This window comes from Ursus americanus, chromosome 14 (genome assembly GCF_024610735.1).
Source record: "Ursus americanus isolate L20-20 chromosome 14, mUrsAme1.1.p, whole genome shotgun sequence".
In the NCBI taxonomy this organism is placed as follows: Eukaryota; Metazoa; Chordata; class Mammalia; order Carnivora; family Ursidae; genus Ursus; species Ursus americanus.
In genome coordinates this window covers 37584691-37612370 of record NC_142140.1, presented here as the reverse complement: position 1 = coordinate 37612370, position 27680 = coordinate 37584691, and the positions used below count along the sequence as shown (strand labels likewise).

General features: G+C 54.6%; 1 protein-coding gene across 4 annotated transcripts in view; it reads left to right on the top strand.

The window, feature by feature from the left end:
* DOCK3 (dedicator of cytokinesis 3) overlaps nt 1–26873 on the top strand; it is a 568180-nt gene extending 541307 nt beyond the window's left edge. For 3 of the 4 annotated variants that reach the window (XM_087867015.1, XM_087867014.1, XM_087867012.1), the window contains 16 exons: nt 629–715; nt 2061–2165; nt 5773–5914; nt 6944–7110; nt 7262–7348; nt 7815–7994; nt 8666–8749; nt 8872–8988; nt 11192–11313; nt 12537–12675; nt 13190–13337; nt 17103–17221; nt 18384–18471; nt 22233–22355; nt 22892–22974; nt 23759–26873. In XM_087867015.1, coding sequence (XP_087723141.1) covers nt 629–715; nt 2061–2165; nt 5773–5914; nt 6944–7110; nt 7262–7348; nt 7815–7994; nt 8666–8749; nt 8872–8988; nt 11192–11313; nt 12537–12675; nt 13190–13337; nt 17103–17221; nt 18384–18471; nt 22233–22355; nt 22892–22974; nt 23759–24268 — 2301 coding nt within the window. In that variant the 3' untranslated portion in view covers nt 24269–26873. The remainder of the gene's footprint in view (nt 1–628; nt 716–2060; nt 2166–5772; nt 5915–6943; nt 7111–7261; nt 7349–7814; nt 7995–8665; nt 8750–8871; nt 8989–11191; nt 11314–12536; nt 12676–13189; nt 13338–17102; nt 17222–18383; nt 18472–22232; nt 22356–22891; nt 22975–23758) is intronic. The other variant, XM_087867013.1, reaches the window with a different exon arrangement.
* The last annotated feature ends 807 nt before the right edge of the window (nt 26874–27680 follow it).

Genomic DNA, 27680 nt, shown 5'->3' with positions numbered 1-27680 from the left:
GGGGAGGGGTGACATAGGGGATGGAGCTGAAGGAAGGCACTTGCTGTGATGAGCACTGGGTGTTGTATGGAAGTGTTGAATCACTATATTGTACACCAGAATGTAATACTACGCTGTATGTTACCTAACTGGGATTTAAATAAAAGCTTAAAAAATAATAAAAGTCATTGTTACCTTCATTAGCTTATTCAATAAATCTTTATTGAGTACCTGCTCATGCCTGGCGCTGCTCTAGGCTATGAGTATAAAGTAAATAAACAGGGTTCCTGCCTTCGTGTAGTTTATCATCTAATCGAGACTAATACAACAAAAAAGTGAATACTTTTTTAAGATAACCGGAGAGTAATGAAACAGGGAATGGGTGGGGAAGTTCCTATCCTTGATGAGGTGATCAGGGGAAGGCCTCTTGGAGGTGGAGACAGTTGAGGAGAAACCTGAAAGCTACACCTTGAGCTAGAAAGCCACAGCACTGTGTGTTGTGCCCCACAGACTCATCTTGAGTGGATGTTCTTTGTGACAGATGAGCTGCAGGGGGCCTTTGGTTATGCCCTCTGATGTGTTCCCTGTGAGCTGGGGCTATTCTGAGGATGCCTGAGATGCTGAAGCCTTGTCTTTCTTTCTGATACAGAGCTGGGAGTTTGGGATCCCATTGTGCAGGGAGCTGGCATGTCAGTACGAGAGCCTCTACGATTATCAGAGCCTCAGCTGGATTCGGGTGAGCTTTGTCCCTTCTCCTGTCCCAACCTTGACTGGAGGTGCTCGCACTTTCCTGGCATCCGTTTGTGAGTGAACACTCACTGCGGGCCTAGCCCTTGTTTAAGTACTGTGGACAGTACAGGAGAAGCAGAGGCCAGGGTTCCTGCCCTCAAGATACTTGCAGTCTGACTGGGGAAACTAAAACACACATCTGATAAACGATGATATGATCCAGACCCCAAGAGCCACTGGTGCTCAGGGAAGGGAGAAGCAGCGGATGCAGGCTAAGACGGGGGCGGGGGGGGGGGGTTCAAGGAGGAGGCAGCAGCTCAACTGCACGAAGAAGCTTTTCCTAAATGATTTTGTTCAGGTATGCTTCATCTGAAAACTTTGTAAGATCTTTCCATGCTTTAGCTTGTGGTCACTTTCAAGCACCTTGTTCTTACTCCCTTCTTTGATGCAAAATATTCAAAAATTAAGTGAAATGTCCCATAGACTTTGAAGGTCTCCACCAAATTTTCCTAGGTGCTGGTGCTGGGTTCTGAGTCATAGTAGCTACAGACTTTATTAGCAAAGAGAAGTCAGCAGTCTCCCTCTCCTCTTCCACCCAGTCAGTGTGGCTATGTTCCCTGCTCCAGATGGGGATTTGGGTGTACAGAATAGATGTGGATCTCTAGAAGTAGCTTATTGACTGGTCTTTGAAGGCCACTGCTCCCCAGCAGGCTGGCTTGATTGAGTGAATTAGAGCTATCTTCCCAGTCAAAATTCAGTGAGTTTTCTGAATGTGAAGCCAGGCCAGCCAATACTAAGAAACGTACTGACCTTGGTAATGCAAGACATCATGGATATTAGTTCAACTTTTAAAGTTTAAAAAAATTAAATTAAATTAAATTAAATTAAATTAAATTAAATTAAATTAGAACAGTACCAGTGATGCTAGCGACTGAGACCTTCAGATGACAGATGAACAAGAGCAATGCAGTTGGACTGATGGAAATGGTACTGAGAATAGCTATTAGCCATCTATAGCTAAGACTAGCCAGAAGTCACTTGGTGTAGTGAGTATCAACCAAAACCAGAATCTGTAAGGGTGGGAGCAGTCCATGCTCAACGTGTGCCCCTGAAAGACCAAGAAGCCTGGATCTGTATGGGGTTGGGTCCACCCACTGGCTAGGAGGGCTTCCTCTTCCATCATGCAGCAACCTGGGGAGAGGCTGATCATGGCCCAGGGCTCAGTTCTTACACAGTCTGAGTTGCCATGTTCTGTTTCCAAAAGACGGTGTCTACTTGGGCCTGGGAGAACTTGCTTTGGATACCGCTAGCAGTCAGGCCAACCTGAAGGCCACTGCCTTTCTCATTCACAGAAAATGGAGGCCAGCTACTATGACAACATCATGGAGCAACAACGCCTGGAGCCTGAGTTCTTTCGGGTCGGCTTCTATGGCAGGAAGTTTCCTTTCTTCCTTCGGGTGAGTCCATTCAGGTAGTCACAAGAATTTATATCGTATTTTACACATAATTAATTTATAACCTGTTTTTTTAAACCTTTCTCCAATTCTACTGAATACTACTTTTTGAAGGACTAACTAGTCAACAAAAGGCATTTGGCTTTATTTGGCTGGACTGGCTATCAACTTTAGACTTTGTTTTACTCCATTGTACTATTTTGTGGCTACCTGGCGTATATGAGGGTGATTTTCTTACCAAATCAAATTCCTGCAGGAAACGACCAGGGTCTGAGAATGTTCCCACAGGTATGTCTAGAAACGTTCCAACTTCAAGTTCCAGTGCCTGGAATCCTCCACTGTGATTATTCTCAGCCAGATAGGACACCAGTACAGCCCTGACCTCAACAGCAGGCTGACCTCTTGGGGTTTGTCATTTAAGATGACGGCTCTTCCCCTGGCTGCACTGTAGGCTATGCAGCCAGATGGACAACCTGTTGATTTGAGAGAAATCTGTGGGAGATGCCAAATGGGACCTGGCTGTGGAAAGCCTTTTCTAAGGCCGCCAGTTCTCTGGCCTAGGATGGTGACAGCCATTTCTCCCCATCACTCCCTGGAAGGCTGAGCTGGGATACCAACAGAGCGGAAGGAATGACTGAGCATAGATGTACAGACACCAGTTGAACAGTTGTGATTCTCTCCTTTATTCCACAAAAGCCAGAGGCTCCAGGAGAAGGCAGCCTGGGCTTGTGGGCTGTAGTCCGGAGGGATTCACTGTGCTCGGGTGACCTACATGAAGCTGTGCTGACGAAAGGGCCTTGGGGCTGCAGTTAAGACCTAACACTAGCTCTGACTGTCCCCAGTTCCAATATATCACTAAAGTTCCGTGTCTACAAGTTCCAGCGGGCAGCTGGGAACATTCATAGAATCTCTTTGATATGCTTGGGATCCTGTCATACCGGAAAAATTGCTTTAGCCATTGAGCAATGATGAGCCTGATATCACATCACAGGTCAGTTGGCCATAATGGCTCCTTTAAAAAAAAGAAAAAAGAAAAAACCAGTCTGCTAGCAACAGAGTCCAGGCTAACAACATTTCAGATGTTAGGCAGGTCAACTTGCATATTTCCTAGGCAGTAATCATTCTAGGCTAAAAAGAAAATTGACTTCTGTAGGAACTAGTAACCCTGACAAGGATAGCAAGCCTACTCTGCCTAATTGTGATCCCCAGGATGGCTCCAATTCCATTCCGCAGAAGGGTTTCTAGCAGCAGAATGTGAATGAGGAGAGGGTCTCCTCAGGAGGAGGGGACTTGTTCACTCCCTAGGGACCATTCACCTCAGGCATCTCAGAAGTGGCGTCTTTGTTGCCCCCACCAGCATAGATATGCAAAAGCAATGGAAGTAGATGTCAGCAGAAGGGAAAGAAGGAATCACACAAGAATCGGAAACCAAAAGCATCTCTAGGAAGTCCTTAGACAAGCTAATGATTCTGGCCTTGGGACTTATTTCTTTCTCATTTTGTTGGCAAATTCTGCTTTATTGTCATTTTATTTTCCTTGTTTAGCCCCCCAGTTTGTATATCAGAAACCAGATTTTACTCTAAAATATCATTATTTTGGATATTACAAAATCAGGTCCTGGTATATTCTTTTCTGCCCTGCCAAACAGGAGGTCTCCATCATGGTTTGCCCTGGCTTCCACCCCACACGCTCATGTCACGGGCATCTCAGCGTCTCAGGGCACTCAGCGCTTTCTGACAAGTAGGACCTAGCGTAGGACCTGCATCCGGCCCATCCAACCAATGCTTGCAAGCAACAGTCTGAATGTTCAAATGGGGTTTCAATGGTGCCACTAATGAAGGAGGAGTAACGTGGGTGTTAGGAAGTGTCACCCATCAGTCCATCCCCATCTCCACACAGGAGCAGTCCCGAGGAGCTATGTTTCAGGCATACAAACCTGCTTTGCCAAGCCACACGCTGCCTTCCCTTCCCTCAGCTGCTCAGTTCATCTTTGGCAAATACAGTAAGTCCCAGTAGAGGTAACCATTTGCCTGGTAGATGACAAGGACCGAGTACAAAACAGTGGCAGCCGATCTGTCTCACGTAAGGATGCTGGGGCTTTCACACAAGCAAACTGGAAACCGACAACCAGCCTCAAGGTCAATGCTGTGTGCTTTCTTCCTGCTGGGTCTCCCCTAGAAAGCTAGGCTTTTCCCTCACCTTCCTTGAACACACAGGCCATCTATTACTTTAGCTCTGTCAGCTTGGTTTCTGTGAACCATCTGCCTCCCTCGCTTCACAAATGTGATTATCTACTAATCTGCACAGAGACAGGAAAGCATCCAGCCCTCCCTTCTTAGGGGAATTTCTGTTTCTCTTCCTTTGACCCATGAACAGATACTGGTAAGGGTTGCACATTTGCGAGTTGACATGAAAAGACCAATTCTTTACAATTTACAGTTCTGCTTATCAAGCAAGGAACTTAGAAACGTCTCTTGTCCTTTGACTATTGGTCTGTTCCACTGGGGAGGTCAGCCTGCTCCTCCTGACCTTGGCTTCCCTTCTGGTGTTGTTTTTCATTCCAGTCCATCCAGACATGTGGCCCAGCCTTAGCTGAGTTCTCCCATAGTAAAAGGGGAAGTAGAAAGGGGGCAGAAATTCTATTCCAAAAAAATCTAAGGTCCTCCAAAGCCTGGCCTGTGATCGTTCCTGTACCGGTAAGTGTACGGCTGGCCTGTGGACCTCTCTGTCTCTCTTCCTCTGAAGACATGCCAGGAGGGGCTGCCAGTGCCTGATGCCACTTTGTCAGAGTGGCTCTAGTGAGGCAGCCGGGCAGGCAGACGCATGTCGCTGGAGGTCTGGACGAGCATTCCATTCACTCAGGACCAGCTGCGAGGTCGGCAGGGCAGCAGGGTTGAGGGCGCCTTGTCATGACATCAGCCCACTAGGAGAAATCCTGAGACCTAACTCAAACCAAATATGATGTAACACAAGGTTTTAAGAAATGTATAGTTAGGATGATGTCAGTTTGTCCTGCTGATGCAATAGCAAAGTGTGTACTGCCAATGCAGTAAATAATTACGAAATACGTACTGGACACTGGGCAGTATTTAGACTGGTGGCACCCCTACCCATCACTCCTTGGCACATCGCTGTAGGCATCTTCCTCACCCTCCCACTAGCGCCCCACACATACCTTCCTTCCTTCCACTGCACCTTTTCCTGTCCGTCAAGGCTGTTGTTGCCCTGGTTGTCACCGTGCCCACACAGAGTGCCCTTCCCTGCTCCTCCTTCAGAACTGACCCAGAAGGGCCTTTCAGGACTCTCTTCAGGCACAGCTTTTTCTAAAATCCCACCCCCGACCTCGTGACCCGTCCTGGGTAAGGGAAGGGTCCCTCCTCCAAGCTTCCCACAGCCTGTGCCCTGCCTCCAGGCTGCCACATCGCAGTGAAGTCTCCCTTTTTCTGTTCCCTCTGCCTTCTAGCTCATTACTTCCCCCAGCACAGGGACTGAGTGCTGTGTGCCCCATGCCTGACACAGGGGACATGCTTGTCACATGAGTAGCTATTGACACCCTGTGGAGGTGCGGGCTGGAGGCAAGGCAGAGAGCAGGCTCTCTTGTTTGTGGCAGAACAAAGAATACGTGTGCCGAGGCCATGACTACGAGAGGCTGGAGGCCTTCCAGCAGAGGATGCTCAGCGAGTTCCCGCAGGCCGTCGCCATGCAGCACCCCAACCACCCCGACGATGCCATCCTGCAGTGTGACGCCCAGTGTATCTTTTGATGCTTGGTGGGGGAAGGCGGGTTGGGTTCGTGTGAGGTGAGGCCCACCCGGTCAGCTGCCCCTCTGCTGTGCTTTTGGCCTACCAGGCTAGGTTACCCTTAAGTCCTAAATAGAGCGTGTCGTCCTCACCGAACCCACACTCAGCAGGGCCCTCCTGACTCACAGAGGCAGCCATGGCATGCCCTTAACCGTGGAGTGTGTGAAGCAGGGCTTCAGACGGGCCTTTATCCCTAGGCTGGCTGCTACCGTTACCTTCGTCCCCACCTTGCCCTGTGCAGCATCTGCCCAGGCATCCGGGAGCAGTCACTCAGCAGGGTGACTCAGGGTTCCACCAGGACTCTTGCCCCAGGGATAACCACCACTGTGTGCCCTGCTCTGCTCCTGTGTGCATCTGTTCTTACCCCTAGCCTTCGTCAGGAAGACTGAGGTACAGCCCTAGGGTGGGGGTGGGGGGAGTGGGGAAGAGATGGGGAACATCTGTGGTTTTAGTAGCACTTGGGAGTCTGGTCGCAAACACTGGCCTGCCCCTCATCCCCCTCATTCAGCTTCCTTGGAGGCCTCATGGTAGTCACAGTGTCTGTACAAGCTTGTTCCAGAGAGGGGAGGGCAGGGGGACTCCCATGTTATCTTTCCACAAAGACCCCAAAAAGTATTTTGATTAAAAGATTGTTCTGCAGGAAATACAGTTTACCTACAGTGGGCAGGCCCCAGCCCTTCCACCTTTCTTGCTCGTGCAGGGTGGGCACCCGCTTTCTCCTGACCCCTTTCCCTTCTTTCTTGGCTGTTGACGCCTCATCTTGGATGAGCGCTCAGGAGATGCCATGCTAGAGCAGGGGGCGGGTGCAGGTAGGGAAATTCAGTCTAACTGTGCTTGGGTCGCATCTGGCCCTCAAGATGCAGCTGCTGCCAGTAGGGAACAGGGGCTCGGGTGCTCTCTTCTCCTTTGGAGGATGACGGGAGTCAATACTCAGATTCATCTCTCTGGCAAGTCTGGGTTTTCCCTTCACTTCCTGCCCAGACTTGCAAATCTATGCAGTGACGCCCATTCCAGATTATGTGGATGTCCTGCAGATGGATAGGGTCCCGGATCGCGTCAAGAGCTTCTACCGCGTCAACAATGTGAGGAAGTTCCGGTACGACAGGCCTTTTCACAAAGGCCCCAAGGACAAGGAGAATGAATTCAAGGTGAACAACTCTGGGAAAGCCGGGGCGGTACTTAGAGAAGGCCAGGGGCAAGCCCCACTTTCTCAGGATCTCCTCACTGTCTCATCCTTCAGGCAGGCAGGTGTGGCACAAATTGCTCACCGGCCTGTACCTGCCTGTGTCCTCCTTACAGAGCCTGTGGATTGAGCGCACCACATTGACCCTCACCCACAGCTTGCCCGGCATCTCTCGGTGGTTCGAAGTGGAGAGGAGGGAACTGGTGAGACACGTCTCAGATGGGGCTGATCTTCAGCCCTGGCTTTGGGGACCTTTCTCTAAGGACTGAAGACAGAAAGCAAGCATCAGCCACCTGCCTGGCCTAAGCTGCCACAGGCCAATCCTGAGCCAGGGGCTTTGTACCCCTTCTCTCTTTTAACCCTCTTTTAACCCTCACAACACCCCTTACACACATCTCCCCGTGCGTAAGTGCAGAAACTATTCTCTAAGGCTCAGGCAGCCAGAGCTCGCTGACTTCAGAACAGGTGCTCCTCACCGTCTACTGTGCTTCTAAGTGCCTACAGGTCAAAAGATCAAAAGAGAAAATTCAAAAGAGGTCAGGGAGTCTTAAGTCCACAGGAACAAGGGTGGGAATCAGTATCACTGGTCTTGGATCCCCGCTTTCAGGACCATGCTGAGGGAGGGGTTGTCATGGGGCCTGGGACGACACCGTGTTCTCCGTGCCTCAGGTGGAGGTGAGCCCTCTGGAGAACGCCATCCAAGTGGTCGAGAATAAGAACCAGGAGCTGCGGGCCCTGATCAGCCAGTATCAGCACAAACAGGTGCAGGGCAACATCAACCTGCTCAGCATGTGCCTGAACGGTGTCATCGACGCAGCCGTCAACGGGGGCATTGCGCGCTACCAAGAGGTGAGCCCGGCCCCGGACCGGCCCCACAACAGGCAGGCTTGCTGGGAGGGCGCTTCTCAGGCTCTGCTTCTTGAGACTCCTGCCTCCCAGGGCAGCCTTCCCAGCTTGCCCTCTCCTAGCTGTGCCTCAGCTGACTGAGGACGGTCCTGGGGGGAGGCTTTACGCTCCCTACCACTCCCCGTTTCTGTGGCATGGCTCTCCCATGGGACCTTCTCTTCTTTTTTATTCTCTGAACTCCGACAGATGGGTGATCCATCTGATTATGGAAGGTGTGAAGTGGCCTCCAGGAGGAGCCCGGGAGCCCAGCCCTTCACAAGAAGCAAGCTGTGGGTGACTAAGAGACTGGCCCCACACCCTGGCCACCAGCCCTGCCTGTCCTACCAGGTTGTCCAGGCTCCTTGAGGGACTGGGACCAGCATCCAGGCTTAAATCATTTGACTACCTTCAGTCCTTCTTAGGCACAAAAAACACACCTGTGATTGCAGGAGGCTCAGGCAGGCCAGGCTAGAGATGATGTGTATACCTGTGAGGGGCAGAAAGGGGTGTGTGTACCTGTGAGGGGGCAGAACGGCCACTGCCTTTCAAGTGGCACCCTAGCCTCAGGCTTCCTGGACCCCCTCTAAGCGGTCGTCCTGAGAAGAGTCTTCCTGACTTAGCTTTTCCTTTCACAGGCCTTCTTTGATAAAGATTACATCACCAAGCACCCAGGGGACGCAGAGAAAATCACCCAGCTCAAGGAGCTCATGCAGGAGCAGGTGCGTCTTGCAGGGCTTAGAGGCCAGTGGCCAGGAGGGAAGAGCTATGCACCACAGGACGACTGCAGTTCTCAAGGGCTACCCTCTGGCTTGCAGAGTGGCCTTGTCTGTCTCCCTGATAGGTCCATGTCCTTGGAGTCGGGCTGGCAGTTCATGAGAAGTTCGTGCACCCAGAGATGCGCCCTCTGCATAAGAAGCTGATTGATCAGTTCCAGATGATGCGGGCCAGCCTCTACCACGTAAGCTGATCCCTGCCATGCCCCCGCTGCAGTAGAACCAGCAGGCACTTCCTGCAGAGTGCTGCAAGCCAGAGGAAGGGGGGAGGGACGGGGAGCACAGAGGAAAAGCTGCTCCCACCACAGAGGGGCAGGAGGCAGAGGTGAGTGCTCTATCCAGGGAAGGGGTGCCCAGGATCCCCTCATTCACTCCCCTCCCTGAGGAGGAGTCAGATTCAAGGGCAAAGAACGTTTTTCAAGGTACTGTGCTGGCGAAGAGAGGTTTTCGTTATGAGGAGGAAAAGAGCTAAAGTATATGGCCCACATGTAGACATCCCTTGGGAGATATTTTCCATCCCGAGAACCTACAGAGGTAAGGCAAAGCCTGAGCCAGCCCTCTCTCCCCATCTTCTTCTTTCTCCTCTTCACCTCGCCGTCTTTGTCTTCATGCCCTCTCCTCTTCCATCCCTCTTCCTTCTCTTTACCCTTCCCCTCTACCACCTTTCCATCCCTCCCTCCCTCTTCCTCCAACACATCTGGCGGCCCAGACTCACATCTGACAAAGCCTAGGGTGAGCAGTATTTCTGTACCGGCTGTTCTTAGAGGGGTCAGCCAGGTTCTGAGCCTTGGCCCAAGCTCCAGAAGTTCTCCCTGACTCTGACCTGGCTCTTAGGCCTCCATGGCAGAGTTTGGCCCAAGGACTGATGCACACAAGCGAAAGGAGAGCCTGTATTCCAATACTAGGGTTCAGGGGTCTTGAGCCCCCTGTTTACATACTTTCACCCCATTTTCAACCATGAGGCTGACTCCAAGTGTTTTCTAGAGAAACTTATCTGCTAAACAGATCTCAAGGGGTGTGAACCCAGTTACCTGGGGCAAGGGAAGCAGGGCTGTTCGGTGGGGGGCAAGGCCATCAGGAACAAGAGGTTCCTCTTCAGGGATGATCACTGGCCCAAGGGAGGCTGGACTACTCAGATTCAGTGGACCTAACCCTGTTGGGGTTGACTTGCCTTGTTCTTGACGCTGGAGCTTCTGGTCATCTCATGCCCCCAGTGCAGGTCTCAGCCATTCCTGCACAGGTATGGGTAGTATGAGATGTAAAAAGAGAAAAAGAAACTTGTCCATAGTTTGAGAAGTGGGCACATTTCCAGAGGAAAGCCCACAGAGCCTGAAGTTTCCCCTTTCTGTAATGATTCTCCCATGATATTTCAGGTGAAACATGCAGAGAAAGTGAAAGTCTGGTGGGTATTCCGTTACCTCTCATTCTTGGTTGGTCTCTGCTGTATGCAAACTTCCCCCATCACAGCAGGCAACCCAGGCGGGCTAGAGCCTGGCCACTGGGGCAAGGGATGTCCTCCACCATGCAAAGCTGTTGGGCCACTGCAGCAAAAAGCAGAAAATGCTCACCGCATACATCAAAGTCTCCAGGGCACACACAGAGGTGTACTCTCCAGTTCACCCTTCTTTTTCATTTCAGTATGTTTCAGAAGAAGGGGGTGGAAAACCTGCTGCTTCTTCAGGCCAAACTCAGAAAACTTCCCCGGTAGGACTTAGGGCCCACAGATTGGGAAGGATTAAAGAAACATGGACAGTTGTGCTTTGTTTCTCCTGAGTCACAGACGGTCACAGACCAACGTGCTGTCATCCGGGAGGGTTTGGGTTCAAAAATTTCTGCCAAGATATCCATCTACTTAATAAGAATGTAATCACGCTAAGGCAGAACTGGAGTATTTTTCAATGACTAATATCAGGATTTGGGGTCCTGTCTCCCCCATTGACCGCATCGCAGGCAACTTAACCCAGGTCATAAAGAGCTGGCCGTTTAGCAATGCAAGAAACCCAACTTATGTAAGCAGTGCCCACTGACTGACAGTTGATGGTCAGCTCTTCCTCTCCGGCTCCCCAGCTCTTATTCCATGATTCTGTACTGAGAATGCCTGGTAACACACCTGTGAACTCAGAGCAACGTCAACCTCTTCCAGAAGTGTTCTCTTAGTGGGGTCAGCCCCGGGCCTCTCGGCCTCTGGTCTAGACTCCAGTGCGGTTAGGAGGGTGTTTAGTCATGAAGGGGCCATTGTCCAAAATGTCCAAAAAAGGCAGTTCAGGCTCAGCCTACAGTGTCAGAATCTGCTCTCTGACATTTCTACCACCAGCCCGCTCTTCCCTCTCACCCCGTAATTACGTAGTCATTCTTTACTCTGATGAAGGGGCATTCATTTCTCAACAGGAGTTTCCGGGTTTGGACAAGCTAAGTCCTGCATGTTCAGGCAGCAGCACCCCGCGGGGAAATGTCCTAGCGTCCCATAGCCCCATGAGCCCTGAGAGCATCAAGATGACCCACCGGCACAGGTACGGCCTTAGGGCTGGGGGGTCCCCTCCACAGAGGTAAGTCTGGATGTCAAAGGTCAGAGCCAGGAAGTCTGAAAGAGTAGGTGTGTCTGCTCGCTCACATGCCCTCTCACCCATGCACACAGCAAACACGCAGATCCTGCCACAGGACCCACGCTCACAGCCAGTCATCCTGGGTGACAGAGGAGTGTGCATGGTACCATGAGAACATGGAGGAGGGGGCAACTGGGGTAAGTCTTGAAGGATAGTAGAAGTCTGTGAGGCAGAAACAAGCTGGGGTTAGGAGGGTGATGGAACAGGATCCGGGCAAAAGGACTGCCACAAGCAGATGCCACAGGAGGTGAACAAGCCGGCCTGGGCAGCCCCACCAGCAGAGCCTCGTGGCTGGAGTGCACGGTTCCGGGCCGTGGAAGGGGGCTGGTTCCAGCTCTGAATGGGCCGCATTCCTTCAGGCCTTTGGGCCCAATCCCAGGGGGAATGAGGCTCCCCAGTCAGTTTAAGGGCGAGAACCACATGGTGAGGTGGTAGCACGGCAAAGCATGGCTACGCTGATTTCAGGAGTCCTGGTCTGTCTGGGCTCAACGGAAGATACTCCAAGCCTCCAGGGCAGGAAAGCCAGGTCAGAGGAGGAGGTAGGGAGAGGAGCCTCTCCCTTGGGTTTGTTTTCCAGTGTAAGCAGTAAGTCAGCACAGACCGGACCTCCATGAAGGGAAGGAAGGAAGAAATGAGGGGCTGTCTCCCATTGACAGAGGAGAGTATTGGAAGGATATGGAAGGAAGCCAACAGACGGTTGCCAACCAGCTATTTTGGTAGTTTGCCCATACCAGGAAAATACCCCTGGCCTAGGAGGTGGCTGCCGGCTCAGTGTAACGCCACATAGCAAGGGGACCTGGAATCTTTGACCTGATCGAGCATATCATTTTCAATCGTCCTAACTGAAAAACTGCTGGTGTCATCAGACTGAGTGGCCATAAGCCATTTAACTCCAGGTAGAGACTTTGCCAGTCTACCATTGGCCCTCCCAGACTAGGGGAACCCTGAGCAGCAGGTGGGGGTTCACAGCTGCCCCAGGCCTCAGATGGGTATAAGCATTAGCTATGAAACCCTCCAAGCCAGTGTTGTTGGCTAAGGCTTCACACACCCCCTCACACTGTCCTCTACCACCTAGCAAGATTTCTCAGCTCCTGGCCTGACTCCTCCCTATTTCCCACTCTTGTTCACAGCCCCATGAACTTGATGGGCACAGGCCGCCATTCATCATCCTCTCTCTCCTCACACGCATCTAGCGAAGCGGGAAACGTGGTGATGCTGGGTGACAGCTCCATGGGCGAGGCTCCCGAGGACCTATACCACCATATGCAGGTACCAGAGCTCTCCAAGGAGAATGGGCCAGGGCACCGTACCTGGAGGACTCGCCTCTCTGCTGGCTGATCTGGTCTGACGGCTGGCATCCCTGCCTAGTTCTCTAGTTTCTGAATTCAGAACACCCAGAGCCAGTAAAACAGCCTTTTCCCTCCACACCATCCTGTGTCACAATTTCCAGGCTTTATTTCCCAAAAAGGAAATCTAGCTTCAGTCCTGGTTGCTCTTCGAGATCCCATGGGAGAGTTCCTCCTCCAAATTGCCCTCCTTCCTGATTCCTGATGGCTAAGTCCTGCATCCTCCGCCAGCACTAGGGTCGACCCAACAACCCTGCTCCATGGGCGGTGTGGGTGACCCTTAGTGCCAGCCACCAGCCTGGCCTCCCATCAGGACCCAGGGTACCGCCTCAGACACTGGGTCTGGGCACCTCATGGCATGAAGAAGCCAACTCTGGGCCAGTCCTAGAATCCTAGCCATTCAGACCTCTATCCTGCTGATTTTTCTCCCTTTGCAGCTCGCGTATCCCAACCCCAGGTACCAGGGCTCAGTCACCAACGTCTCTGTTCTGTCCTCGTCCCAGGCAAGCCCTTCTTCCTCCAGCCTGAGTTCCACTCACTCAGCACCATCCCAGATGATTACCTCTGCCCCTTCCAGTGCCCGAGGTAAGGAGGGCAGGGCGCTGCTTGCAGAGGGAGAGGAGAGGGCCTCATGAGCCCCACTAGTCCTCCTCTCATCTGTGGCTCTGTCTTTGAAAGCGGCCCTGTGACTTAGAGAATGCTCCCCTTTCAGCACTAAGGACTCGAGGGTTCCTAGCCCCAGCTCTCTCTCTGGCTGGCTACAGACCCTGCTCTGAGCAGTGGATGCCACAGAGGTGGCCGGCTGTCGCATCTCCACGTCAGTAAGATGAGGACGCACAGTCCATGAGAAAGCTCAGTTCTTTTCCATTGAAATGTTTGCAAGAATAAAAATCAAAGTTAAGGCAACAGTGAGTCTTGTCTTGAGGAATTGAGCATGACTGCACAGTGTGAAAATTCAATTTTAAGGCTAAATTTAACCCTGGAAAATGTTATTCTAAAAAGTAACAACCACCAAAAAGACCTTGTTCAGTTGAGAAAGGTTTAATCAGGAGAGAAGGCTCTATGAAAAGCTGTGTACTTTGCCAGTTACTGCCTGATTTCTTACCAATTGGCTAAAATATTGTTCTCTGAGAGCCAGCATCTTTTTCACAGTCTGACCCTAGTTATCACAGTGAGATCTGGTTCTCCGTCCTTTTAGAGAGAAGGGTTTGCGGTGCCACGGTAATCACCTGCGGGAGCTAGGGTCTAGTGCTTCCCAGGACGGCTGTGCGGAATGACCACAGAAGCGGGTGGTCTGAGCTCGCCGGCCAGTCACTGGCTGTTGCTGCCAGGCCCGCAGTCTCTCATGAGCCTGCAGTCGAATGTCACCTGGGGCTGGAGTCATCTAAAGGTTCAACTAGGCTGGACGTCTAAGATGGCTCATTCACACAGCTGGTAGTAACTGTCACCTGAGAGCTCAGCTGGGGCTATCGGCCCGAGTCCCTATATAGGGCCTGTCCCCGCAGCTTGGGCTTCTTATTACCCAGCCTTGGAAATCCCAGAATGTCCCTTTTGCCACATTCCATTGTCTGGTCAAGTCACCAAGGCCAACCTAGATACCAGGGTGGGGAATGAGACCCCAGCTCATGATGTGAGGAGTGGCATGTGTGTTTTTGGAGGGAAGGCATTCAAGGTTGCCATCTCTGGAGGCAAGCTAGCACAGGGGCCAAACTCCAGGATATCAGAGAGAGAAAGGCTGACAGAAGCCCCATCCCTTGCTGGAGTACACATTAAGTACAAAAGTAAACAAAAGGGCTAAATGGAACTGGGCCGAAAGCGGGAAATGGGGATGAGGGCAGAGGCAACGAAGAAAGAGCAGGGATTCACTTGCAGGCTACGCCTTCCTTGCAAGCTATAGGTGCGGGCCTATCTGGAGAAAACCGTGGGCGGGCCCCGTATGGACCCTGCCCACAGTAGGCCCTGTAAGAGAAGATGCAGAAAGACCCGTACCTGGCATCACAGAGGAAGACTGATATTCTCAGATAAATGTGGGAGAGGCAGTAGACAGTGCCCTAGGGGCACAGAAAGAAGGGAGCGTCCACTCTGTTTCTGGTATTATGGGCGGAGGGAAGGCTTTCATGGAAAAGGTGTTCTGGAGGGTCCTTTGCATTGGAGGCACTTCCCCCACACCCAGGAGTGGTCATGACACCCGTGGCCTTCCTCACCAAGCCTGTTGACACTCTCTGCTGTGCTGCCTGTTGATTTGGAAACCTTCCAGAAGGAAGGCCTGAAAGGCCTTTCTAAACTTGCAACTCTTTCTAAACTCTTGTTAAGTAGGCAGCTCCACCTAGTGGTGAAAAGATTGACTGGGGCTAGGGACCCGGCATTCTGATTGATCCTCCTTGAGTAACTCAGTCGTGCTGGCACTTAGCCTCCCTCGGGTTTACCCAGGCTACAACTCAAGTAGCGCAGGAGTCCTGTGACGCAGAAGCTCTTGTGGTGCTTAAATATTTTCACGAGAAGCAGCCATCACTCTCTGCTCCCATGGCATTGGCTGCCCAGGGCTGAGGGCAGTGGGAGAGCAGTGGATGGCAGAGTTGAGGATCGCGGCTGTAGCACTGAGCACCCCTTTGTTATAGCGCCAGGGGGGCCTCCACCCGTGGATTCAGGTCCTCAGCAGAGCACCTGGGGCCTGCAGGCTGCTGTCCCTCCTCCTAGCATGACCCATATCAGGACCTTGAGTGTGCAGATATGGGGTTGGTCTGGTGAGCCAGGCTGTGACCTCTGTGAGGTCAGGGACCGTGACCAGGAAGGCAGTACGCCTCGTTCCAGCTACATGCCTGGTGTGGGATGGGTGTTAGATAGAGTCGGCCATAGTGCATCGGTATAAAGGCACATGTCTCCTTCTGAGCGCCCCAGTGGAGGGAGTCCTGTCCGGAGCTGTGGCTGCCGGGGCTCAGGAAGCTTTCAGTTCCTTGCTGGGAAGGCACTGTAGGAGTCAGTGGGATTAGGAGCTCTCTTCCATTTGTCTCTAAATAGCCACTACTGATTTTTATTATATCAACTTCTGCAAAGTATTTAAGCCTCATCTTCTGGGTCTAAAATGAGCACAAGAGGGATATCTCAAGGACTCTGGGGGCAGGCTGACTGCAGATAACTTTGTCAGTTGTGCCTGATGGCGCGTGCACCGCAAACGCTAAGGAAGGCCCCAGGGACCCTGGGCTTCAGGGACACAGAGCCTCCGGACCTGCAGGGTCACCTCCCAGATGGAGCTCAGGGGCTCTCCAGCGTCACTACGAGCACACCACAGGAGGCTTCCCAGCACTTGAGCCAGCCCGAGGCCGCCAGGAGGCCAGTTTCTCATGGACATGCTGGCGTCTGGCATGATGAGTGGCAGACATAGGGGGCTGGGGGGGCCTTCCAGATCATCTGTTCTCAAGGAAAGCCAGCAAGTTATTCTGTTTCTGTGGGAGGTCCCCTCAAGGACCATGGGTGACAGGTTCCTGGGCCTACAGCTATGGGCTGTATGGATGGGGACTGGGCCACAACTTGTCTGGCCTGGTCTGGCCTCTGTAACAGCCCCTCGGCCAGAGATCACTACAGAAGCCTCACAAGAGAAGAGCATGAACCAAGTCAACTCAAGAGACTGGGTTCAAGGCCCACAACTCCCAGACTAGCGCCATGACCCCCGAGTTCACTGAAGGGCAAGTCTCAGAGTGAGAATCCCTGGAGAGCCATCTGTGGGCAGGGCCCTGGAGCCCTTGCCAGTCTGGCTTCTGGGGCAGCAGTAGGATGGCCAGAAAGGGGGCCTGGAACTGGGAAAGAGAAACCTCGGGGTAAAGGTGCTAGGGAGTCAGATGAGAACAGGGCCAGTGGTGTCTGGAGACGGTAAGTGTATGGAGACACAGTGTGTCAATGACAGCCGTGCCACTGTGTTACCCGAGTGTCTCTGTCTCTGTGTGATGGTTCCATTGCAAGCTGGCCCGTGCCCATGCCTGGGCCCCCTGAGAGAGCCCACATCCAGGTCACACCCACCTCCCGAGAGTGCTGGGTGCAGGGGGCCTTTTGGGGCCTGGTTCCAGTCCTCAGTTCTCCTCATGATCTGCCTCTGAGCGTGGTGAGGGGCTCTGTCAGTGGGCCTGCATCACCCCCGTCCGCAGTTTGCCTGCCTCGGCCGGGACGTCAGGTGTAGCCCCTCACCCCCATCTCACCAGCAGGCCCTGCTTCATTCCTCCTGTGTTTGCTGAGCTCATCCTCCGCCCAGCTGCAAGGGGACACCGACCCCGGTTCCCTGGCCCCCAGGATGCTTGCCCGCTGGGCCCTCCATCTGTGGCTCGTCATCTGTGCGTGATTGTTCTCACTTGGTTACAGGCTCTCCCTCTCTGCCAGATAAGTACCGCCACGCCCGGGAAATGATGTTGCTGCTGCCCACGCACCGGGACCGCCCAAGCAGTGCCATGTATCCAGCAGCCATCCTGGAGAACGGACAGGTAGTAGACCCAGACTCCGGACTGCCCTCTGCTACAAGTGTGTCGGCCCGGCCCTCTCTCATTGCATCTGCTAGGCTTTCTGTAGTGTCCTCCCTGCCCTCTTCATTCTGCCATGAGACCCTCAGAAGGCTGCTGGGCCCCTGGACGGGGACTGCGGTGGCTCTGAGGATTGGCAAGCCAGACGGAGTGCGACTGGAGGGAGAACGGTGGCGGGTTGGAGCCACCATTGCTTGTGTAGCTATCTGTCCTTCTTGCCCGCCTCCTGGACTCCTCATCCCAAAAAAGTCTAGCAAAGGAAACTGGTTCTTTCCTGTCCTGAGAAGGCAGTGGTGGACACGGGTCTGGAGGATGGCCTTCCTCCCTGTGTGTGTGAAGGTCATCCTCACTTGGGCAAACTGCCTCTTTCATCCATCCATCCATCTACCCGAAGCCCGTCGCTGCCTGCTGGGACTAGTCCACACCATTTGCACAGCTCTCCAGACAGCCTACCTGGGGACCTTGAACCAGAGCTGTGGGGATTATCTCCTTCCCCTGCCCGGTCTGCCTGCCCTTGTATCAGAGTCCATGAGAGTCACCTCCAAGCAGCGTTACCTCGCCCAGAGTACCAGGAGCTGCTCCGCAGCACCTCCGGGTGCCTGGTTGGCCACACCAGGTGGCGGGAGGAGGCCTGCTTGGCAGCCACCCATCAGAACGGTGGGTCCTGTCCGTGACTTTCTGGGATCGAGTGCTGCCCTTACTCTCAGTGCTGACTTGGGCCGGTGTGGGGGCCTCCAGGAGGCCAGGCCTGCCAGTGCTGAGGGGTGAAGGGGTCCCTCAATCCTTTCTGCCAGTGGGTCTCCCTGGCAGGACAGAGGATTGCAATTAGATACCTTCAAGGGCCTGTGTCCTTTCTCTTGGCCATGCCCGAGACAGCTTGGAGCCCAGCCCGGCACGGTAGGGAGCTGCCTCCAATGTTGACATGGCAGCAGTCGGAGCCAGATAGCGAGGAACAGTCTTCCTATGGCCGGCCTGAGCTGCTCAACACATCTCAAGCATGAGCGGTACCACTGCTTTGATTTCCCTGTCTTCTCTTAAAATGTCCTGGCTCCTGGGCCCATAGCTCTTCCCCCTGAGGTATAACTGGTTTTTTTCACCCTCTTTGATATTTTTCTCCTTCCCTCAGCTGCCAAATTTCCAGCGGGCCCTGTTCCAGCAAGTGGTCGGATCCTGCAAACCCTGCAGTGATCCCAATCTGTCTGTGGCTGAAAAAGGTATTGTTCCCCTTCCCAGGTGGCCTCCCCACCCATGTCTGTCCCCATCCTGAGCGTCTGACTCTTGTCCCTGAGCACCAACTGGCCAAGGCTGTGCCATACTTCAACAGGCCTGTCTGTCTGTCCAAAGTCCTGACCGACTCCTGTGCTCACTGTTAAACCGACGTCTGGCTTGATGCTAAGTTTGGCTCCTGTTCATTTGTAGATTTCCCTCCCTAGGGTCCATCCTCAGAGAGGCCCAGCTGCCTGAGCCCACCTTTATGGAAACTCAGGCTGCTGTGTTCAGACCATGGGCAGTCACTCCCCTGGGCTCCTCCCAACCGGCCCCAGAACGCAGCAGGCCCTACGGCCCCTTCGGTCACTCTCAACTTGGGCCCTTAGGTACCTCTCCTTGTTGCCCAGAATAGGCCTATGGCCGAACAAGCCCCCAGAAAAATGGGAAGTACAGGCCGTGGCAAAGTGAATTTCCCAGAGACAGTCCTCTCCAGGGGAGCCCAGGTCCTCTGAGTCCAGTCCTCCTGCAGCCACTCTGGCTGGCGGCTGCTGCGAGGTCATCTTCTGCATTGCGAGCCCATGAACTTGGGCAGGAGACTGGGCAGTTAGAGCAGAGGCTGTTTGGGTAGTGGACTTTTACCCAGTGTTCTGTCACAGCAAGCTGATTGAAGAAGCAGACTGACCCACAGGGCCCCGGCCCAAAGCCCCACAGCTGGAGATCTGAGTTCATTTCAACGCAGAGCAATACCTATGCGAGGACCGTGCTAACCCACCTGCCCCCAGGACCCAGCCCCATACCAGTCCTTCTCCCCGTAGCTTCCCCTCCCTGTCCTCCCTCTGTTGGAGTTCAGGGCACACTCAGTCCCTGGGAATACAACCTGCTGTCCCATCAGAACCTGTCCCTCCAAAGCTGTCATCATGTTGTCATTGCACCTCACCAACTGCTGTCTGCTGTCCCCACTGTCATTATCCCTCCCTCGCTCACCACAGAGGACGGGCCTCTCTGTGTCTTCTTTAAGGAGACCAGACACAGGGGCCACAGCCTCAGTGGCTGGTAGGCATCAGAGCCAGGTGCTCAACCACAAAAGCCATGGAGATGCCGGCTGAAGATGCCTTCCTAGCCTCAAGGCGGCTCCTCCCTGGAACATGCAGCCTCCCTGGCCCCTGCACCTGTTACAGAGGGCCTCAGTGGCCAAAATCCACTGTGCCTTTTCTTCACCTGAGATGCAGAGCCATCTGACAACTAACCAAGAGCACAGACGGGCTCAGAGCTCGAATGGATGCTGGTGGCCAGACCGGGACCCCACGCCAGCCGGACACAGAAGAGCACTGGGCCTCAGACCAGGCTGCAGCAAGAAGCTGGACACGCCCACCCCCAGGTGTGGGAAGGAAAGAGGCTGAGCCCACCGCAAGCATGCCCACGCCACAGTGCCAGCGCTTCGAGGGTAGCAAATGAGACACTTGCCTAGTGGGAACACACAGGCCAGAGTCATCGCTCCCTGAGTCTCTACATGGATCCTCCAGGGCAGGAGCTGTACCTACTCGTCACCATTCTCTCGTCATCAGGGTCCCAAGTCCCACAAGGACTCCACCTCTCACCTGTGGTCCTCTCTCTTTGCCAGTGACTCCCAGCCTAGACAAGCCTGTCCTCAGGGCTGTCAGCTGTGCAGTGGGGACCTCAGGCCAGTGCTGGACCTCTGTTAACAGAGAGAGAGAGAGGGAAATGGCCAGGCCACAGCAAGGGTTGTCCTCTTCTCCTAGGCTAAGTCACTCCATCTTAGCTTTTCCACTGGCCCCAGTGTACTCGTGCCACACAGCAAAGGTCCGTGGGCCTCTTAGCTCACGGACATCGGGCTGCAGGGTGAACTGGATGGCTTCTGGTTCATGCAGGGACTCAAGCAGGCGCTCTTTGTAAAGCCCTGCAGCCTTGCCAGCTTCCTTCCCTCAGAGTCCCTGCCCGCGGTTCCTTTGGGCTCTTGTGGGTGAATTTCTGTGACCCCACAGTTCTTCCAGGGCCTAGATGTGCATGTGAGAGCTTGAGCTGTCAGCACCCCCTTAGGGAAGCTGACCAGACCCACCTCCAAGCTTAAGTTCTGAGATTTGTGGCTTTCTTCAGTGCTGCGGACCCTGAAGCTCATGCCCCATCTTGAGGAGAGTCTGTATGAGAACAGGCCTGCCCTGTCCTTCGGGTGCCTCGGGCTCCCTGAGGAGGCCTTCTGGTGGAATCCACCTGGTGGTGCTCATCAGATTCAGAATTCTTTCCTCCCGTTAGGCAACAGCTGAGTGCCTGTGCACCCGGCCACTGTCACGCCCTCCCTCCTGCCACCAGCCGTCAGCCAACCCATGGGACTGAGCAGTCCTGAGAACTGAAGCTGTTCAGATAGTGGAGTTCTGCCTTGTGTTCTGCTGTAGGCCCACTCCAGTTCCAGACCAGTGGGGAGGAAGAGGAAGGACATCTTGGACCCTGTGGGCCTGGCCCCTCCTGACCACATCCTTCTTGAAGGCTAGATTCCAGCTCCTACCCTTCCAGAACCTCTTAGGTCCCATGAGGCCCTAGCTTTTCCTGCTCAGTACCTGGAGCGAGGAGAGCCCGAACCCCAGCCTCCTGAGGCACAGTGTAGTTGCAGCTGCCTGAGAACAAGGCCGGAGGCTGGGTGCGTGGGCTGTGAGCTGCCGGCCTGCTGCTGACAGCCCAAAGGGGAGATTATGTTTCCCAGCTCCACCCGAGAAAAGGCGCATTTCTTGTCGGTGGTATCTGGTCTCCAGGAGGAGTTGGCCAACAGGATTGACCTGTCTCCTGCTGCTCTGCTCCTGCAGAGAGACACCCTCGGAGCCCAAGGTCTAGCCATTCCTCATTGAGTCTCCTTCCTGCAAAGTCACTCACCCCAGCCATGGCTGGGGGGTGGGGGTGACAAGTATTCTGGCACCGAACTCCTTCCTTAGCATAGGTGGACACTCTTGGTTTCCCTTTGTCCAGGGCCCACTCTACCGTGCATCCATGACATGTAGGTGCCAGGAATGGGGCCTCTCTGCAGGCTTCAAAGCACCCTTGGTTCCACAGTCCTCCCTCTTCTTGGGAAGCCACCGGTCCAGCCAGACCTGAGCCACAACTCTTGGGCCATATGCTCTTTCATCCAGCAGGCACGGTGAACTCGAGTCCTTGCCTGAAAACCCCTTGTGCTTCCGAAACCCAGTCAGTGGGCAGAGAGGCAGAGGGATGGGCACAGATTCCTTGCCACCACAGGCCCTTTGGGGGTCCCTGCCCACCCCCTGGCCATGCACTAGCTGTAGGAGGAGGCAGTCTCTGTCTCCCACCCACCGGCTTCCTGCTTTTCCCACTGGCTCAGGGCAGTCGGAGAGCCCTGACTTGGCTCTGGAGAGGAGCTCTGTGGCCTGTCTTCTGTCTGCATTCTGTCTCCTCAGCCCATTCCACTCTGCTCTGCTCACTTCTTCTGTTCTCTGTCCTCTTCCTGGCAAGTCCCAGAGGCTGCAGACATTCGCGCCTTGCTGTCCTCTTAGCTTGCCTCCCCCTAAGTACTCTTTACACGTCAGTTCCCTCTGCTGCCATCATCTTAAGCAGCTCTGTCTCTCCCCCGTGGGCCACAGTGTCTCACTTGGCCAGCATTTTTGGGGGGCTGGCATACCACTTCCACATGTGCTGGGTATGTAGCGCACACCTGGAGAAGCCAGAGGCTGTAGGACAGGCTTCTCCCTGAGGGTGGCTCAAGAAGTAACCTGCCTTCATGCCATCTCTTTCCACCCCTCAGCGGTGCCAGCAGCCCCCAGCAGCTGGAGCCTGGATAGCGGAGCCCAAGAGGCCCAGCCCTTCCTGTCTGCCCACATGGGGCGCATCCTGGCCCCCCCAGTGCCTCCCCGAAGCCTGCTGCATGGTAAGAAGACCTCCAGCGGGTCCCCCAGATAGTCCCTGGTTTCAGACTCTACTCAGGGGCCAGGGCAGAAGCCCTCCAAACTAAGAAGATGGGCCATGTTCTGGGCTGACCCAGCCAAGGAAACAACATCCCCGCCACAGGAAGGACCCTGCCGGGCTTTGGGGTCAGTGAGCTTTCCAAGTACAGCGGGTGAGCTCGGTCAGGCCTTCCCAGCCAGGGGGCCGAAGACAATGGAACTGACTGTGCCCAGCCCGCTACCCACCAGCCTGCCGGAGAGCTGCCAGTTGTCCGTGGCCTGTCATCCCATGGGCTCTGACATATTCGACCTTCTTGATCTTTTGTGTGGCACAGGTGTCTTCTACTCCAGCAGCCTGTTTTGGAGAACTCCAGTGAAAAGAGAGGTTTTCCTGTGGCCGTCAATGCTGAGGGGTCCCCAGGAGACTCTTCCCATGGCTGCCCAGTTGGCCCAGCAAGATGTGCTGACACACAGCCCCGGAGGGGCCCCGGCTGAGGCTCTGGTTCTGTTCCCTTTGCAGGTCATTACTCCCTACACTTCGACGCCTTCCACCACCCCCTGGGTGACACGCCCCCGGCCCTGCCTGCCCGGACTCTGCGCAAGGTAATGTACCGAAGCGACAGCCCCACCGGGGTGTGAGAGGAACCTTCTCATCTGCTGTGGAATCACCTGGCTCTACAGAGGGAACTGCAGCCCTCCCCGGCTCCTCTGTGCCGGAGCGCCCAGCCTGGCGGAAGCTAGGGGTGGCCAGAGCCACACTCAAGATGCAGATGACTGATATATCCTGCAAGCAAGGCGATGGGGACAGGGGGGTCAGAGGGTCCTGGGGACAGCAACACACAGTACCCAGAGTGCACGGGCGAGGGGTAGTGAGGGGCTGGGGGCTCCTTGCTGTTGCCACGAGGTATCGGCACACTACAATTCAAGCAGTAGATACTCCCATGGTAGATCGTAGAGCATTTTAAACTAGAGTCCAGTCAAAAGCAAGAGGCAGGAGGCAGCAAAGCCTCGTGAAAACTCATTTTTCTGCACATTGGAAAAGATGGACTCAGTCACAGATTTCAGCAGCAGAGTCCATTCATCTGGCCCATGGTCCCTGGGGTTCTTTCTGCTCTCCCCACTGGCCTGCTGACCCAGCCTTTCTGCCGGCACCCCAGAGCCACAGGGTACAAATGACTAGCGGTCAGGGCAGGGCCATTTTTTCCCACAGAAATACTGCTGATTCTGGGGCTCCACTGGCTTTCTGGGAGCAGGGGACGCTGGGGGGCGGTGGCCGAAGAGACAAATGGGCAGCTGACGTGTGTGGGCGCCCGGCCCTCTCTCCACACGGCGAGCCCGCCCACCTGTCTGCAGAGCGGGTCTAACACGCCCACCCTTTCCTTTGCAGTCTCCTCTCCACCCTATCCCGGCCTCCCCCACGAGCCCCCAGTCGGGTCTGGATGGCAGCAACTCTACACTGTCGGGCAGTGCCAGCAGCGGCGTGTCCTCCCTGAGCGAGAGTAACTTTGGGCACTCCTCAGAGGCCCCACCTCGAACCGACACCATGGACTCCATGCCAAGCCAGGCCTGGAATGCTGATGAAGATCTCGAGCCACCCTACCTCCCTGTCCACTACAGCCTCTCCGAGTCCGCCGTCCTGGACTCCATCAAGGCCCAGCCATGCCGAAGCCACTCAGCCCCGGGGTGCGTCATCCCTCAGGACCCCATGGACCCGCCTGCGCTGCCACCCAAGCCCTACCACAGCCGCCTGCCGGCCCTGGAGCACGAGGAGGGCGTGCTGCTACGCGACGACGCCGACAGGCCCCGGGGCCTGCACCGCAAGGCCTCGCTGCCCCCTGGGAGCGCCAAGGAAGAGCAGGCCCGCCTGGCCTGGGAGCACGGCCGAGGGGAACAGTGAGGGGCAGGGAGGCGGCTGGGATGCCGCCCGCAGTGAGCAGCTTGCCCAACCACTCCAGGTCTGAAAGCAAGTCCCCCCCACCCCAGGGAGCCAGAGAGGCCCGGCACTCAGGAGAGAGCCACCCCGAGTCTACGTTCTACTGCCGTGAACTCGTGTGTTGCCATGTGCAGAGGCCACAGCAGCATGAAGGGTTGTGGCTTCTCTTTTTATTTCATTTTCTACGTTTCCATTTCTATGGGTTTTCCTTTCTTTCCTTTGTGCAGTAGATGCTTTCTTCCTCCTGCAGTTCCAGACCACGTGGAGCTATATGGAGATATTGCACAGACAGAATTGCTTTGCAGCTTTGCAGGGCCCAGGGTTCAGAGCCCAGGCCCTTCCTCCAGGGCAGAGAGGCACAGAAGAATGGAAATTGCACTAGGGACTTCTTCCGCTGCTGCATGGACAGAAGAGCTCATGGTTGTATTCAGGGATTGCAAGGACCACGTGGACTACACGTCACAGGTGGACAAGGGAGCTACAAAACATTTTGCACAAAAGCCTACCCACCAGCCCACTCTTCTGTCCAGGAGTGTGCAACTGAGGGGCTGCTTGGGCCAGCCTGCCAGCTCAGGCATGTGACCTGGCCTAATGGCACGCCCAGGGCACACTGCCGGGCTTCCGTGGGCCAGCCCTGCCTCCCACTCTACCTTGGATTTTTCCCTCCATTGCTTTTATTTCTGACCATTTGCTCCCTTCCACTCTCAACACACCTCATGCCCTGCAGGAGCCCCCCTGGCGAATGGATCTGCAAAGGTTATCTCCCGCCCTCTGGGGTTTGAGTGGGGGTGTGGAGCCAGAGGGACTACCCTAGCCACCTTCCTCCCCCGGGCCCAGACGGCCAAGTGTTGAGAGAAGAGCTGGCATAGGAGTGAGGCTGGGGCGTGGCCGGGGCCGGAAATCCTCTGAATTTTCAGAAGTGGCCAGAAAGCCTATCACCCAGCTCCTGAATCAGGGATTTTCAGCACTACCTCTGCGCAGTGGGGCTGGCTGCCCAGCCAGGCTTCCAGCCCTGAGGACTCGCCGTCAGGTGCAGCGAGCTCCTGGGTAAAGAGGGTGGGAGGGAGCTCCTCCTTTCGGAAGCAGAGAGCCATGCAGGTTGAACTATCCTCTCCCGAGTGACCAAGTGCAGTCTCGTCCCCCATTCCCCACCTCAACCTCCCCACCCCACCACCCCCTACCCCGCTCCAGGCCCACAGGGACCACCACTCAGGGTTCGGGGCAGGCAAGAGGCCAGTTTCTCCAGCCTCCCCAGTCTGTTGGGCAGAGCGCAGTGGTGTCTTTATAGGAAACTTTCAGGTCAGGGCAGTGATTTTCCTCTTGGTTTATTATTTGGGGGGATAGGGTGGGGTGGTAATAGTATTTTACCAGGGTGCTTCTAAGTTACTTTAAAAAAAGTCTACAGACAAAATATTTTTCTTTCATTTGCCTGAGTTCACTACTTTGATGGTCGTAAGGCGGCCTTCTCCTTGTTGAGCAGGTGTGTTCTCCCGTAGTTCTCTTCTGCTGGCCTGACTCCCAGGCCAGGCCCCGGGCCCTAGACCCCCATCCCTTCCCCTACCGTCCCTCTTTCCAAACAGACAAGGCCCGTCAGGGTGTTCTCTTGTACACAAACGCCAGCTTATTGAACAGGAATGCCAGCGAGTAACCTATTGGGAAAGATGGAGGGCCGCATCACCTTCAGGGCCTCTGGGGGGTGCTTCTCACCAGTGTGGGTCTTTTCTGACACTGTAAGGATGGCTCCAGGCAGAGTGGTCGGTCATGGCAGCCCCAACCTCAGAGGGCAGGCCTGGAACATCTGGTGTTCACAAGTGTTAAGAGGGTCGGGGGCTAGCTCTGGATGTTGAGTCTTAGGTAGGAGGGCATCTTTATAGATTTTAGGGCACTTCTGAACATCAATCCCTGGACAAGGCAGTCATCACATAAGAACATCGACCTTCTCCACCTGGTGGGATAGGATGGTAGGGAGGGGAGTGTGGGTTGGTTTGGCCTTGCCTTTTTATGCAAGGTGAGCTAGGTTTGTGTTTTCGCTTTCCATTTTCCCTAACTGGATAAAAAGGACATAATCCAAACCCCTTTTGTTGGAGAACGCCAGTCTGAGGGGAAGTGGGAGGCCAGAAATGAGAATCCTCTGAAAAGATTGTGAAATACTGATTTTCATTCTTTCAAGCTTATTTGTAAATACTTATTTGAATGCTGTGTATTTGTACAGGAATTTGAGCAAAAAATGTATAGAGTGTGATGTCCAATTGGTTTTCAGCCCTATAAATGTGTTTTTAACCTCCAGCATTCTGTGCTTATTTAAAATAAGACTTCTAACCATTTCCTTTGTGTATTTATGTTTAAAAAAGTGATTTAAAGATGATCTTACCTGTAACAGAAAGCAAAGTTAAAAGAAAAAAAAAATTTGTACTAGTGTCCCAAGAGGTATTTTACTGTATATATTGTGGTAGCATGTTCTAAATCCAACAAGTAATGTGAATTTTAGATGTAAATATCTGCCACTTGATTTTTCCCCTTTTCCCCACTCCCTTGACTGCTGTGATGTGAATTAAAGATGAATACCTGATACTGACCCACTGAATTCACTGAATGGGAGCAGCCCTAGAGCCCCTCTCCAACCCTTGTCGCTGGGCTCCAAGCCCTTTAGCCCCATAGAAATATCTCGGCACGGAGCCCAGAGCCAGCCTTCCAACGTCCTGCCTTGAGACAGCACTTTAAAGGAGGGCAGCCAAAGAGGAACCCCCCTCCAGTGCCTGTCCGCTGACTTGGCGGGCCCCTAACCTACTCAAGAGGCGCCCCCGGCAGCCAGGGACCCCCGCCCCCCCGGAGCGGTCGGCTGGGAAGCCGGAGGCAGCGGGCCAGCCCTTTAGCTCCCCACCGAGGCGGGCCGGCTCGGATCGCACAGCCTCGGCACCGAACCGGGCCAGGCGCTTCCCTGGGGCCTGGGACGGCAGCTCGGAGGGGGGCCCTGCCTCTGGGAAGTCCTCCAGCCCAGCGTCCGTCCACCCAGCCGGTGTCCGGTCAGCCCAAACAAGGCGGCCTCCGGCCTAATGCGGACCTTCGGACCTGGTCGGCAGGCCTCGCGGGCGCTCCCCGAAGTCTAGGTCCCCCACCCACGGGATCGCTTGAAAAAACGGAAAGGAACTTCCCCGGAGTCTGCCCTTTGGGCCGCGGCTGACTCCAGAGTCGCTGGCCTGCGCCACGAGTCGAGGCCCGGGAGGAGAAGTCCGCGGGGTTTCTCGGGCCGGCGTGGGGCACTCTAGACAATTCAGCAGACGCGGGGTTACGGCCGAACCCCACTCCAGTCCGAGACTCCCGGCTTCAGGTACCGCCGCTGCCCCTACTCAAGATGGCGGCCCTGGCTGCTTCCGTC